At 38.6% G+C, this 15,455-nt stretch overlaps 1 protein-coding gene across 26 annotated transcripts in view; it reads right to left on the reverse strand.

Annotated features, from left to right (window-relative positions):
- The window catches only part of rbfox3a (RNA binding fox-1 homolog 3a), a 509,932-nt gene that overhangs the window by 124,955 nt on the left and 369,522 nt on the right, over positions 1-15,455 (reverse strand). For 24 of the 26 annotated variants that reach the window (XR_009447076.1, XR_009447075.1, XR_009447077.1 and 21 more), the window contains one exon: positions 4,703-4,843. Coding sequence is in view for 23 of the 26 variants with exons in the window: in XM_059653730.1 (XP_059509713.1) it covers positions 4,703-4,843 (141 nt within the window). In the remaining 3 variants the exon portion in view is untranslated. The remainder of the gene's footprint in view (positions 1-4,702; positions 4,844-15,455) is intronic. The other 2 variants (XM_059653718.1, XM_059653740.1) reach the window with 1 other exon arrangement.

Below are 15,455 nucleotides of genomic sequence, written 5' to 3' on the forward strand. Positions count from 1 at the left end.
GGTTCTAGTTTTCTGACCCTAACTGCCTCCTCTTCATCATGGATCTGCATTCATCCCCTGCAGAAACTCTGTAGGCTTCTTCCTTGAAAAGAAGCTTGCACAGTCCACATTTACCATCACCCTCCTTTGCTTGGCTGAGCTCATTCTCAATTCTCCTTTAACTCATCCCACTCACTCCAAGTCGATGGTGTGGCTATGGGTACCCATACAGGTTCCAGTTATTCCTGACTCACTATGTGGGGTATGTGGAACATCCTTATTCCTGTTGCAGTCAGACCCCACCCACAACTCTTTCTCTGATATGTCAATGATGGGTCATTGGTTTGGTTTCCGGAATTGGGAAAATTATTCAGTTTTCAATTTCCATCCTTCTCTCACCTTCACCATTTGCCTTCACTGTTCTGACCTCACTGTTTCCATTTCTGACTGTGGGTCTGTACTCACTGGGCCTTTGAAAAATGAGAGGTGACCTTATTAAAATACATAAGATCCTTCAGCAGCTTGTCAGGCTAGTTGTGTAGAGGTTGTTTCCCCTTGTGGGAAAGTTTAGCATGAAAGGGCGTAATCTCAGTGTAAGGGGTCCCCTCTGTTTTGGTTGGAAGAGTAATGCTGACCTTCCAGTTGCTTGCCATTTCATTAAATCTTAATCCCATGCTAATATTTCTACTCTGTGCCTGCTGCAGTATTCTAACAAAGTTTAAGGCAAGCTGGAAGAAGAGTAGCTCATTTTCCACCAAAGCACTTCACAGTGTCTAGCGCTCAATATTGTGCTCATTAACTTCAAGACATGATCTCTGTCTTCCATTTTGATGAGAACCTCCCACTCTTGGCACAGCTCATCGGCTTTGGTCTTAGTGTTTTCCAATTTTCTCCTTTACACACCTATCATTTGCACCTATTTTATACCTCTCTCTCTTCACAGACACTGCTAGGCCTGCTGAGTTATTTTTCCAGTAATTTATGCTCTTTTATAAAATTGAGTTCTTCGATAAGGCTGACACAGACAGTAGGTGAGGATAGCACTGTGGATGTTGTACATTTGGGCTTTCAGCAAATATTTGATGTGGTGTCACATAATTGGTTGGTTAGCAAACTAGAAATATGTGGATTGATTCATCCTTGGCTGCGTAATTTGAGGTTGGCTAAAAGATAGGCAACAGAAGGTATATATAGACTAGCATTTCTCGGATTAGAAACAAGTTGAAAGTAGTATTCCCCAGGAATCGGGTGTTGGGACCCTTGCTTTTTCTGATTTATAAATGGTTTGGAGAGCAAATGTTGAGGCCAAAATATCTAAATTTGCAAATGATACTAAGGTAGGGAGAATAGTGAATTGTGACGATGATGCTGAGCACCTTCAGAGGGACATTGACAAAGTGGTCAAATGGGCAGACATCTGGCAGATTAATTTCAATACAAACAAGTGTAAAGTATTACATTTTGGTAGAAAAATCATGTAGCGATAATACAGGCTCAATTGTACAAGTTTGACCAGAGTGCAGGAGCAGAGGAGCCTTGGGGTTCATGTACATGATTCTCTGAAGGTGGTGAAGCAAGTTGAAACAGTTGTTCGGAAAGATTATAGGATCCGTGGGTTTATATGTAGAGGCACTGAATAAGCAAGAGGGTGATGCTTCACCTCTTTTAACCATTGGTCAGTACTGTGTTCTGTTCTGGGCACCTTATTTATTGAAGAATATTAAAGCCCTGGAGAAAGTACAAAGGCAATTTATTAGAATGATACCAGAACTGAGGAATTTTAGATACCAGGTAAAATTAGAGAAGTTGGTCTAATTCTCCTCGTGCAAAGAAAATTAAAATATGACCTTACTGACATGCTCAAAATAATGGACAATTTTGACAAGGTAAAGAGAGATATTTTGTTTCCTCTTGCTTGTTTTATCAGTAGCTAGAGGGCACAATTTCAAGACTTTCTGCAAGACAGCTAGGAGTGATATGAGGAAAAACTTCTTGACTCAGAGAGTTGTTAGGATTTGGAATGCACTGCCTGGGAGAGTGGTCGGGCAGATTTCACAGGAAGTTTCAGAAGTGACCTGGACATATATTTGAAAGTGATGAATTTAAGAGGGCTCTGGTGTTAGGGCTGGAGAATGGGACTAGCTGGGTAGATCTTTCAGGAGCCGGTATAGATATGGTAGGTCAAATGGCCTCTGTTTGTACTGCAAAATTCCATCACTACATTTGTCATCCAAACTTGTTTTTACCAACTTTTTGTGATTTACATACCAGGACAGCCTTCATACTGAAACATTCTGTAATCTCTTTCCATTTCAGCATATTTCATTCCTTCCAACTATTGTGGATGACCTCACATTTTCCCACACAATACATGTACACTGTACTTTCATGCAAGACATTAATATTGACTGCAAATAGTTGAAATCCAGCATTGGTCCCTGCAGCACAAATACCATGAATTTTTAAGTGGGACAGTAAGCCTTTATGTAGCAGCTCATTGAATGACTTTCAAAGTCTAAATCAGAAGTAACATGGCACCAGGTTTATTTGAAATTACAAGCTTTCAGAGCACTGTCCCTTTGTAAGGTGAAGCGCTCCGAAAGCATGTGATTTCAAATAAACCTGATACACTACAACCTGGTGTCGTGTGACTTTTCACTTTGTCCACCCCAGACCAACACCGGCACCTCCACATCATTTCAAAGTCCAAATACACGACATTTACTGGTTCCTCTGTCTGCTCTGCTTGATGCATTCTCAAAGAATGTGAGAAGAAATTGTTTAAAACGGTTTCCTTCTGCTTGATGAAGACCATACAATGTAGGAGCAAAGGTAAACCATTATTGAGGAAAATCTCTCTCTCTCATCTTTGAACATACTTTACGAGCCAGCCTCAATGGCCTTCTGTGGTAAAGAATTTGCAGATTCACTGTGCTCCAAAAGTAATTCCTCCTCATTTCTGTCTTAAATATGCAAACCCATATTTTGAAATTATGCCCTCTAGTCCTAGACTCTCCTAAAAGTCTCTGCATCTATTCTGACAAGTCCCCTTGGAATCTCATATATTTCAAAAAGTTCGCATCTTATTCTTTTACATGTGAATAAGTAGAGGCCCAACCTACTTAAACTCTTCTTCATCAGCCTCATGAACCTTCTCTGGACTGCCAGCATCCTTCCTCAAGTAACAGACCCAAACTGTTTCCTTATAACATCCTGCTTATTCCTCCTTAATGATAGATTTCAGAATTTTCTCAGTGCCAGATGTTGAGTTAATTGGTCTAGAGTTTCCTGCATTCTGCCTCTCTGCTTTCTTGAATAGGGATATTACATTTGCACATTCCCAGTCCACTATGACCTGTCCAGCATGTAGGCAATTTTGGAAGATAACATCCAAAATCTCTACAGTCATATCCCATAAAACCTCTAAGGTGTTGGCCATCACATCCAGGGGATTTAGTCAGCCTTAAGTCTGACTTGGTTTCCTAGTAAACCTGCTGCTGCACATTTCTTCAGGATTTTCTCAGACATGACTTTAAAAAGGTTTCAGACTCCTGAAGAAACACATTACACTTCTTTTTGTTTCTTCTTTTCATTAATGTACTAACATTCATTCCAGGCTGTGAGCAAGACTTGGAGGAGCCATCATAATGGAAATAAAAAGTGTGGTACCATATTCTACAGACTTGTTTATTATCATCCACTATTTTTTATTTAAATTAATACCCGCAGGAAAAGATATCTCATATTCTCGAGATTCAATATGATGTGTTGTTATTAGATTCTATTGGGAAAGGACACACACCAAGTCTGGGTTTAAGTGTATAAATAATTTATTGCAGTTGACAGCCATCTGACCTCTGGGAGAGGTAAACTACTGCATGTAAAAAATCAGAAACGGTGTGGCCCCAGCCTACTTGTGGCAGGCAGTGTGTTTTAAGGCTCCAGTAAGAATAGACACAGTGACAATATCAAGGTGTGGTACCATGACCCAATTATAATTATCCTGAAGGATCATTTAATTAGAGATTTGGAGCATTTGATTCAAATGAACTGCATTCCCTGCTCATTTTTTTAAAAAAATGAGTCCGCATGTACCATCATCCTTTCAGATATTAGACTTTGTTCTAAATATGTCCTTTCATATTTCTGTGTAAGGGATTACCTAATCAAGTTCCTCCTGAAAGAATGCATCTGTTCTCTGTTTCAATTAACTACTATCACTATCATGAGACCAATATCTTGTAACAAAACGTTGCCTGGGAGATAGGGGCATGGATTCGTACCTGGCTTAACATTAGGTTGTGGAAAGTGGCAGCTTTGGAAGTTAACAGGGATGCTACTACACATTAAATTAAAATAATAAAAGTTTCAAACATTTATTAATTCGGGACGTTTGTATAAAAATGTCAAAATGAAACGTATAGCTTCTTCAAATCGCTTGATTGAAAACATTGGAGTTAAGTGCAAAATCCCTAATTAAAGGCTTTTTGAAGTGTGCTGACACTGCCACAATAAATTATCACCATCTCTTTCTCTTGTAAAATTACAATCAATCATCCAATCCGTAAACCATTCAATCAATAAAGGTTGTGCTGTCTACTTCCATTGCTCCTGATGATAGAATGCTGAACAACTGTGCACATACATGTCAGAGCTCAGAATTTCTGAGGCAGGGAGCATGTTTGCTTCATCTATGAGCCTATATTAAAAGCTATGAACCTACCCCAAACATTTGTCGCAGGTCAGGGTCTCTGAATCGGAAGGGAATGTTGGAGACATGTAACCTTTTGGGTTGCTGTTTCTCTGTGGTCTCTGATGACTGTAGCTGCTGTGACGAATCTGTCTGTGCGGCTTCATCTGTCTGCTGGGAGAACGGCAAAAGGCAATGATAAAACAACAGGCAACTAACACGTGAAGCATGTTAGCCATGACATAAAAGTGAGGTTAAGCTCAGGTGAGGCATTCTCATTCCCAGAATAGCCATTTTGAATTCAAATTGACTGTCAAATTAAAGAGCCATATTTGCATGCCTTCCCCATTTGTCACGGCCACCTTCCTTCTACTATTCTCTTTTACAGTACAATCTAGATAATGTTGAAATGTGTATTGTTCTGAAATACCCAGAGGAAGAACAACAAAGGACAATTCGAGTATTGATAGATCACTTGCAAACCAAATCAAGGAATGAAAATAGTGTTCATTAGGAACTGGCCTCTATGCAAAGATGTGAAATCGTCTTTTACATCCATTATGATTACATAGAACTAATTGTTTCATTTTCTAAGAAGGTGGAAAATCATGTAACTTATTTTGTGATCATGGCAAATTAGTTAGTAAGAGGATCTGTTGAATTCTCAATGTTTTCTGAAGTGGTGCTGACGGTTTTACGACAGCCATCACATTTACAAAATCTAACACAGTAATATTTTTAGTCAGTTTTTGGTCCATCTCCAGATTAAAAACATTTATGCACAAAAAAGAGCATCATGGGCCCAGCACTGCTATTTGAACTAATTGTCATCTTTAATGCAATTCCATATTTTAGCACTGTGCAATATGTCAGAAAGTTTCAGAATGCAGTGCATTTCATTAAGTGGCAGAGAAAGGTATTTGCATGATTGTTGTAACTTATGCAACAGCTATGTCCTCTAGAACAATGTGATAAAGCCAATGTGACTACACTTTTATTCAAGGACCATATTTGGCCACAGCCAAATGTATCATCTGACCAGGATTCATACTGCTGCTTTCATTCTTTTCCAGAATCAAATATCAACTAAACACTGTGGGGAGAAAGGTCACATAAATTAAAAAGGGAAACAAAAAGCACCTTAAGGGTAATACATTCTAACAAAAACATTACTTACAAGTACCATATTGAAACATTGAATGAATAAAAAAAATCTATATTAAAAATCCATCAATAGCCCACATATGATGGTACAACTGAGGTCAATTCACTTATTAAGTGAGAAAGCTAAAATGAGCCTTGACTAAGATCTTATGCTTTCCACAGCCTTAGTGATATCCACACTCTACGAATAACTAAGCTACAGCTCACTGTATATTGATTGCATTTAATTGTACTTTCCTTGATTCTGCAAAAATTATTTTTCAATATTTTCATTCACAGTAATTTTGATAGGACTCATGTACCCTTCAATCCCAACTATACTTTTCTTCCTGATTGCTTTGGAAGGCTGAATGCACAAACACTAAGCTGATTTTAGACTGTTCTTCATTTGAGATTTATCTCATGAAGCTGTAACATTTGATGGGATGTCAACTACTCCCACTCTCCGGTGCATCAGGAACAATGCACAGCTTATTTTTGAGCTGTAACAGTTTGATCTTCTGATCTTTTGCAAGCTGACAACAAGGTGATGTCTCAAACATGAAAAGAGATTGCGATTGAGCGCAACAATATAATGTGTGTCTTTGAACACAGAGGATAAACTGGTTGATGAAAGACTTGGGCTGGTTCAGGTCTCCACAGCAGTCCTCTATCATAACTTCAACATCGCAGATAGCTGAAGTTTCTTACAGGGACTGGACTTACGCAGTAATTTCAATGAATATGAATTTCTTCGTACTGCACTTCTTTTGCTGTGAGATTCTGCTTAAACTGCACATTTGCAAATTGACAAAGACATTTAAAAAAAAAACAACTTTGGTCCAGGGCAGCTGGTTTTTGTGTGTGTGCATGTGCATCATTAAAAGACTGATAGGTCACGAACGTTGTTTTACTGTAATACAGAAACCCAACATGACAGTCAACAGAGATAATGGGAACTGCAGATGCTGGAGAATCCAAGATAATAAAATGTGAGGCTAGATGAACACAGCAGGCCCAGCAGCATCTCAGGAGCACATGATGAAGGGTCTAGGCCCGAAACGTCAGCTTTTGTGCTCCTGAGATGCTGCTGGGCCTGCTGTGTTCATCCAGCCTCACATTTTATTATCTTATGACAGTCAACAGAATCTGCTTTTCCTTGTTATGCTAATAATAGCTCATGACAATCATAGTAATTGTGATAAGTCAACAGGAAAAACATTACATTCCCTGGGAAAAAAATAATGAAATTGAACAATATTACCATTGTGAATAAATACTGGTACTCTTTAAAAGGTTTTCTTGCATCAAACAATTCTTAGTCCATCATTGAGGTGTCAGACAGCTGTGAAATTTATAAAAACTATATGCAACAGACAACTCTGTGTAGAAATGCCTGACAATGAAAGTGTCAATGGAAGTGCTTCCACCAGATGAGTAATTTGAGCTTAATTTACTTGCTTTACTTTTAAAATTTTCTACATTATCAATTTTGATATTTTCCAGACAATGATCTACATCTACTTCACAAATAAAGCATCCTTGTTATGTAGGTCTTAATGTTTATATCTAATCCTTGTATGTGCTACAGCCCGCCCTCCTTACTGTTGGGCATTTGAATCATGAACTGCCTCAGGAATTGGACAGCTTAATTTTTCCACTACTATCATTACGATATTCAGAATTTGACTTGAGCAAGCAATAACAGTTGAGAGAAAACAAAACTGGCCAAAGTTACGCATCAGCGGGTATCTACTGAAACAAAGATAATACAGTACCAGGTGTAAACTCTCAGTCAGTCACCACAGATTTTGATTGTTACTCGACAACATGACTTAAATTATGGTAACAGCTTCTGTGGGTAAACAAAGTCTCAGGGAAGGGAAACTAATTAACATTAAGTTAAACACTGTTCTAAGTAATGATATGTATGCACACAGTTATCACTATCACCTCTAGCAGAACTGCACGGAATGCTTCAAATGCCAATATAAAGATCATATCTTCTTTACTTTCCTGTGTTTCTGAATATGGACTAAAATGGGAAAGGGACTGCTTTGAAAAAACAAGGATATGTGGAAAGGTTTACTCCACCTTCTAAAAGCTATTTGACACTCATTGAAAGTGCTGTTTACACTGCTGTTTGTTCCAGCAGCAGGGAAAGTTACTACACATGAACTGGAGCCACGAGGCGAATGAAGGTAAATCTGACAGGCGTCAAGTAACTGATTGGAAATGAAAAACAAAAATTGCTGGAGAAACTCAACAGGTCAGGCAGCATCAGTGGAAAGAAAGCAAAGTTAACACTTTGAGTCCAGTGACCCTTCTTCAGAACAGTAACTGCTTAGTCTGTGGAATGGCATAAATGATAAATGCCTTCTTTCTGCCAAGAACAATGGGATTGGGTTCCAGTCAGTTGAACAGCTTATGGGTGTGTCAAAAACTATTGGATCTCCACAAAGGAAGGATCTATCTGTTTCTTTGCAGTAAAGAAAGTATCTTGAGCCTGAAGAAAGCCAGTTTACTTCCCCTCGGTTGCTGTAAGCTATGGCTTTTAACAGCGAATCAAAAATTTTATGTGTAAACCAGTCACCCTGTGATTCCTGCAAGTAAGTGAAAGCATTTAATTGGTTGAAGAGATATGCTGGTGCTTGTTCAGTCCCAGATCTTCTACAGAGGAAGCTACAGTAAATGAAATTCTCTAGTTCTTGTACATTGTCACACAAAAGCCCAGTAAAAGTCTGGGCAGCTTTTAGGGTCCAGAACGGTAGGTATTTTTATGTTTCCATTGATCCCAAAATCCAGACCAACATGCATTAAAGACTTGAATTTTCTAAAGGTATCACAGGGTCTTTTAATTTCACAAACATATAGATGATAATTGTTTTAAACAAATTGTTTATTTCAGTGTAAGAGGCTTAAAAATGTGGTATTATGATTAATCCAACAGCTGAGCAGATTTACATTGTAATCCAGTCTTCAAAGCATTACATTGTACAATCTTACAAATGAAGATAAATGGCTGGTCCAGGAAAACTTGAATTTATGGAAGCTTGTGTGTAAGGGTTAAATCTGTAAAACTTGTAATTTGGAACGTGTGTTCAAATTAATATTGGCGGCCATTGCTCTTAAATGGAAATAGTTTAATATTAACTCAGTTTGAATGAGGAAATGTAAATTTAAGTGAAAATGATCTTGGTTCACATGGAACATAAAAAAAATGAAAAAATAATGTGGTCTCTTTGGGAATTTTGAGGATACACATGAAATCTCAAAATGGTCAACTGTTGCCATTTGGAAATGTGAATTTCAAAGAGAAGCATCTAAGGCATTTTAAACAAGTAATTAGAAACACCGACTTAGAATTTCAAATGTATATTTCAAAAGTTCGTGTTTTTAACCTTCTGGCAATTATATCTTTGTTTTGCAGTTAATTCAAGTTAAATAGAAGGACGGGTAACTAGATGTGGAAAGCCATTTCAGCAAGCACTGAGTGAAAATCAACTAACCATCTAACCTGGCACAGCAGGAAAATCCACAGCAGATGCTGCAATTGCACAACACAGAACATGCTCCTACATTTCAGCACTTACAGAACTTCTATAGTGCAGACTGATCTAATTTTACCACTTCTAATTACTATTGTGGCAGTATCGTTAATCTCTGTCTATTTAGCTCTTTTTACACTTTATTGGAAACTACTTGAACCTCTTTCAAAGAGAAAGGGTTGCAATAAATAAAAGCTGCGTCATTATCCTAAGCAGCCTGGCTCGGAAAATACTGTCAGAACCTGCTGTACAAATAACAGCAGTGAAACTATAAATATCAGGAAAAAAGGTACATGTCAAGGGCAACATGGCCAAAAATAAATTGACAAAATTGCCTTGAAAATGTACATAATGAGTAGGGAAAGTAGGGAATAAGCAAAGAGAGGGTCAAAGTTTTAATAGGTAAATCAACATTTAACCATTAGGATGTAAATGAATGTATTGCATTGTAAGATTGTGGGAGACAGTAGTGATGTCTTAGCAAACTATTGCTGGGATTACTGCTTTTTGGGTGTAATGAGCTGATATAATGCGCCCCAATTTGTTTTACCTAATGCTGTGGGGAACTAGGTATCAAGGGTTTGTGAATATGCCAGGCACAAGGGTAGGTTATCTGGCACCAGCTACTTTTAGAAAGCTCACAGGGCGGACACTAATATGGTACAACATAATACACAATCACAATTGCTTATATTGGCAGCATCCACTTCTGAGTCATTTCAGAACTCCAGGTCCTCAAGTAGTCTTAATCCCTGGAAAATCTCTAATCAATGAAAATGAGCAGTGATTCTCCACTGATTGGAATCATATGTACCACAAAGTAAGATTGATAGATGTCAATCACCTCGGTCCCAAGACATTTCGGCAGGAGTTATTCATTGTAGATATTTTCTACTCAACCTGTCCAGAGATGTTATTAACCCCTCTGGAGCAGACAGTCTTGAACGTGGGCCTCGTAACTCAGGGGTAGCTGTTTCATTAATGGACTTCCCTCTGCCATAAGGTCAGAAATGGAGATGTTTGCTGATGATTGCACAATGTTCAGCATTATTAATGAGTTCTAAACTACAAAAGATACTGAAGTAGTCTGTGTCCATGTGTAGCAAAACTTGGACAACATTCAGGTTTGGGCTGATAAATGGCAAGCAACATTTGTGCCATACAAGTGCCACGCAATGAACATATGAAATAAAATGGAATCAAACCACCGCATGTTCAAAGGCATTACAGTATTATTGAAAAGAGACAATTTGTCAAAAACTTTATGTCTTGTACTCATCAGGCAAATTCCTAAGAATACAAATTCAAAGGGCAAACAGTATTTATAATGTATGAGAGGAGAAGATTGATTGGTTGGCAAGTGATCTCTGATTAGTAAAGTCATTGTCATGGAGAATGCACCAACTAATGATGATGGATAAATAATAGCCATGCTCTGTTTAACATTTTTGTTCTGACTGGGTGAGGCATTACCCAAAGAAATGAACCAACATATGGCTGACAACTATTTTCTTGAATTGAAACAGGGTGTACATGTTCCTTCTGTCTGCAGAGAACAGAGCACTGGGTATTAGTATATGTCAGTTCATGCAAGTCAGTATGAAAATCCTAAATTGGTTAACAGTATTTACAGATCTAGATCACCTGAATATAGTACTGCAGTATACGACTTTGTTCGGTGGTACATTGGTGAGTATGTTAGGAATGTCAAATGAGCACACAGATATTGCATTGTTTTCAACATTCAAGTCCTGTATGATACTCACAAATGTGAAGAAATCTTCACTGTGTCAGTAGATAACTTGCTTAAAACTAGTTAAGCAGTTCATGCAACTGTTTGGCCAGTTCATTATGTGCAGAACTTGTTATAGATAAGATACAGTAAAGTAATATCACTTTGTGAATCTTTAGCAGCCTATACATACACTGTTGCCATGGATTATGAGGACAATATACTGGTTCACTTCTACAGGCAATGTCCTGACCAATCACAGTCCTTCTACTTGGCGTAAATTTAAGCAAAATATTACATTTCACTGTCAGTCAAAATCTAACTAGTGCTTTTCCATGGCATTACCTCTAATAATCAGTGAATCTATTGTCAACTGAGCAGCACTCTTCTCTCACACAGTGTAAATAAATAAATATAAACTTTTGCAAATTGCCCAGGCGAGTTGATTATAAAAAGTTTTGACTGTACTTTTTCTACAATACTGAAGTTATTTACTAGCAAACAGCTAGCCGCATTACGATAATTGAATCCTCAACTTTCAACATCGTGGGATTACCATTGACTATATGGTACTGAACTGCAGCAGTCATATAAATGCTGTAATTCTAGAGGAAGCAGAGGACTTTAAACTCTGGGATTAGTAACTCACTTTCTGATCCCTTGATGCCTATCCACTACCTACAAAACACGGGCTAGGAGTATGATTGAACGCTCTCCATTCACCTGTATGAGAGCTACTCTAACAATGCTCAGGAAATTTGACTCTATCCAGGACATAGCAGATTGCTTGATGGGCAACCCATCCACCACCCTCTACAATCAAAGTGGCATATGTGTACCATCCAAAGACTGCGCACAGCTATTCACCAAGGCTCCAATGATAGCACTTTACACACCTGGGACCACTATTATCAGAAAGGAAAAAGACAACAGGTGAATGACAACAACATCCAGATTTGCTACAATCCAAACGCATCTTGGCTCCAAACTATAACGTAGGTCCTTCACTGTCACTCAGTCAAATTCCTAGAGCACCCTCCCTATCAGGACTACAAAACACAGACAACAGCAGTTCAGTAAGGGATCTCACCACCACCTTCTCAAGGGCAACTGGGGATAGATAATGCTATGAATGCTGGCCTAGAGAAACTTGGGAATTTTAGAAGACTCAGCAATCAAAATACTAAGCCATGTCTAATCAGGAGAATGTTCAGTTTCTAAGTCAAAACAAAATGCACCTTGAGTATCATGGCTTTCTGATTGCTGAGGAACAAGGGAAGCACTGCCGTGATGAGTCAAATTCTGATGTTTGGAAGAAGCTTGAATTGCATTAAATGACAAAAGCAGCCTGGATTTTCAGTATCCAGTTTTAATTGTAACTTCAGGTGGGCCCTGATATTCCATGGGTTGTGATAATTTTGCTCAGACCTCTGGTCAGGGGAGAGGAATGTGGGTGACAAAGTGTCTACCCATGCTCCTCCAGCTGCTGACTACAGTTTTCTTGGATCCCTAGAAGAATAACTACAACATTTTAAAAAAACCTATATAGATTTCATGTTCTTCAGTGATTTAAGCTGCTTGCCTGACTTTGTCTCAAATGGTGGAACTGGCTTTGCCTTTCCAAGAGACAATACATCTCTCGGTTCATGTTATCTGTACCTCTATTAAAACCATTAAAATGTCTGATTTCTCCAAACATTGGGAAAACCCCAAAGCAGGCAAGCTGAGGTTCCCATCTCTCAAAGCAAATAGAAAATTACTGTAAATGGAGGAAAATTGGCACAAATGCCAAGTAATATTGTAATTGTATAGAGGTGGCTCCAGTAAAGGTGAACAAAAAATTCAATTTAAATTGAACCTCGAAAATATACAATGGATTCAAACTTATAAAGCAAACAAAGGACTGACACCTGGAAAGATTTCTTTGCGAACTGAGTAATTAACACATGTGCTGGGCCACCGAATGGAGTATTAGAGATAAACATTCTGGAGTGGTCTTCCAGATCCACAATTAGGGGTGGCACAAAGGCGCAGGAGCCTGGGTTCAATTCCACTCTCAGGCGACTGTCCGTGTGGAGTCTGGGTGCTCCGGTTTCCTCCCACAGTCCAAAGATGTGCAGATCAGGTGAATCAACCATGCTAAATTGCCCATGGTGTACAGGGAGATACAGGTTAGGGTTAACCATGGGAAATGCAGGGTTACAGAGGTGAATCTGGGTGGGATGCTCTTCGGTGGCTCAATGTGGGCTTAATGGGCTGAATGGCCTGTTTCCACACTGTAGGGAATCCACGATCTATAATTATTTTTATTTCGAGACATTCTGCTTATAGAAAGGTTGATGAAGCAAAGTGACTTCATTCCAAGTGGAGCTGTGAAGAACTTGTCAGATTAATGTCCGTTTTTGTCGCTGTGAACAGTAGTTAGTGAAGAAGTGCAAGGCAGCCAAATGATTCTAAATTGGGTGCCAATCTTTTGAGTAGGTTAACCAAAAGTCAATTGCTGTTTTCTCAAAATTGACGAACTAAATGTACTCATATTCTATTTATTTATTCAATCACTCTCTATGTTACATCATTGAGGGCTCAATGGAGATTCACAGGAAAATACTACAATGTGGTAACTTTTACCAATCTACATTTCACGTAGCCAGCAGTGTCCATATTGGGCACAACAGTTCTCAAACTGCATTGGTCACATGGTTTCTTTCAGGGATTTGTATCTAAATTATTACATAAACAAAAGATATGAAATTATACACCTAAAGAATATCTTAAGAAATGTTTTTAAAAAAGAGTGTGTTCTCATACATGCCAATCTCTGCACTTCTCCATCCATAATTTACGTTGAGCTGTGACAGCTAGCTCAGGTGTACAATTGCAGTTCACATTTGACTCATGCTTCCAAATTATTTTGCAGAAATAGCCTGCAAAATCTATCCAAAGCCCCAAGAATTCATGGATCACAGTTAGAAAACCACTGTTGTAGCAGATCCGGTGAGTCAATGCTATGCCAACAAATTGTCTCTGCGCCTGCTACCTGGCTTATGTCTGCCATTTATTATAATTCTTATGTCACATAGGTTCAGTTTCAGGGATTTGGTTACATTCTAAAATGTATCATTCTACTTGTTCAGCAGCCCACAACAAAGCTGCAGCAAAGTTATTGAGGTCTACAGCCAGAAAAAAGTCCTTCAGCCCATCCGCACCAGTGAGAAACAAACACCCATCTATGCCAATCCTATCTTTCAGCCCCTGGCACATATCCCTGTATGCATTGGTATTGCAAGTGCACATCGAAATTCTTCTCAAATGTTATGAGGATTTTTGCTTTTACCATCCTTATGGGCGATGAGTTCCAGATTCTCACCACTGTCTGGGTGATAAACTTTTCCTCACATCCCCTCTAAACCTTCTTCCTCCTACCTTAAGTCTAGGATCCTTAGTCATTGATCCCTCAAAAGGGGAAAAGTTCCTTCCTGCCTATCTTCATAATTTCATTCACCTCAATTTACTCTGCACTATGGAAATCAACCCCAGTCTATCCAATCTGTCTTCGTTACTAAAACTCTCCAGCCCAGCCCAAAGTCTCTTCTCAACTAAGTATCTCACAGAGCCTGAAAAGGTCATATCACATGACAAGACAGAATCTAATTCTGGAAGTGGTCAAGGGGTATTATGGTAGATCTTATGGCAACAGCAATGCATTATGGGAACTTCATCTCCATCCTCTCCATGGAACTAAAATACCCACAGTGTACCATGGCAATCCAAGGTCAAAAATAAGATTCAGTTATGGCAAAAACTTGTGCAACGTTACACAATTGACAACTTCTGTAAGGAATACAAATCCACCATGGGAAAATGGGTTGGAAAAATTAATCTAATTATTTGAATGACTAAGAAAAATAGCTTGGGGATGGAGGGAATGTAGGTTTAGTAGTTGTATCTTAATAAAATACTACAAATCTTTTATATATAACAAAAATGGCAAATGTGTAAGCCTACAATCTCACTGGGGACAGGTCACATGAAAGGAATTTGAATCAAATATAGAGCTGCAGTACCAGATCTCTGATTCTTAGACTACCAAGTGCAACTTTCTACAACACTGAATTTATCATAGCAAAAGTTTTTTGGAGTAAAGTTTAAAAATACAATTTTTAGTCAGGTGATAGACTATTGGAATAATGTTTACCTATCCAGAAGACTTGTATTTGCAGTATCAGCAACACATGTAATACTGGTGATAATGGGAACTGCAGATGCTGGAGAATCCAAGATAATAAAATGTGAGGCTGGATGAACACAGCAGGCCAAGCAGCATCTCAGGAGCCCAAAAGCTGACGTTTCGGGCCTAGACCCT

The sequence above is a fragment of the Stegostoma tigrinum genome, chromosome 22 (assembly GCF_030684315.1).
Source record: "Stegostoma tigrinum isolate sSteTig4 chromosome 22, sSteTig4.hap1, whole genome shotgun sequence".
Taxonomy (NCBI): Eukaryota; Metazoa; Chordata; class Chondrichthyes; order Orectolobiformes; family Stegostomatidae; genus Stegostoma; species Stegostoma tigrinum.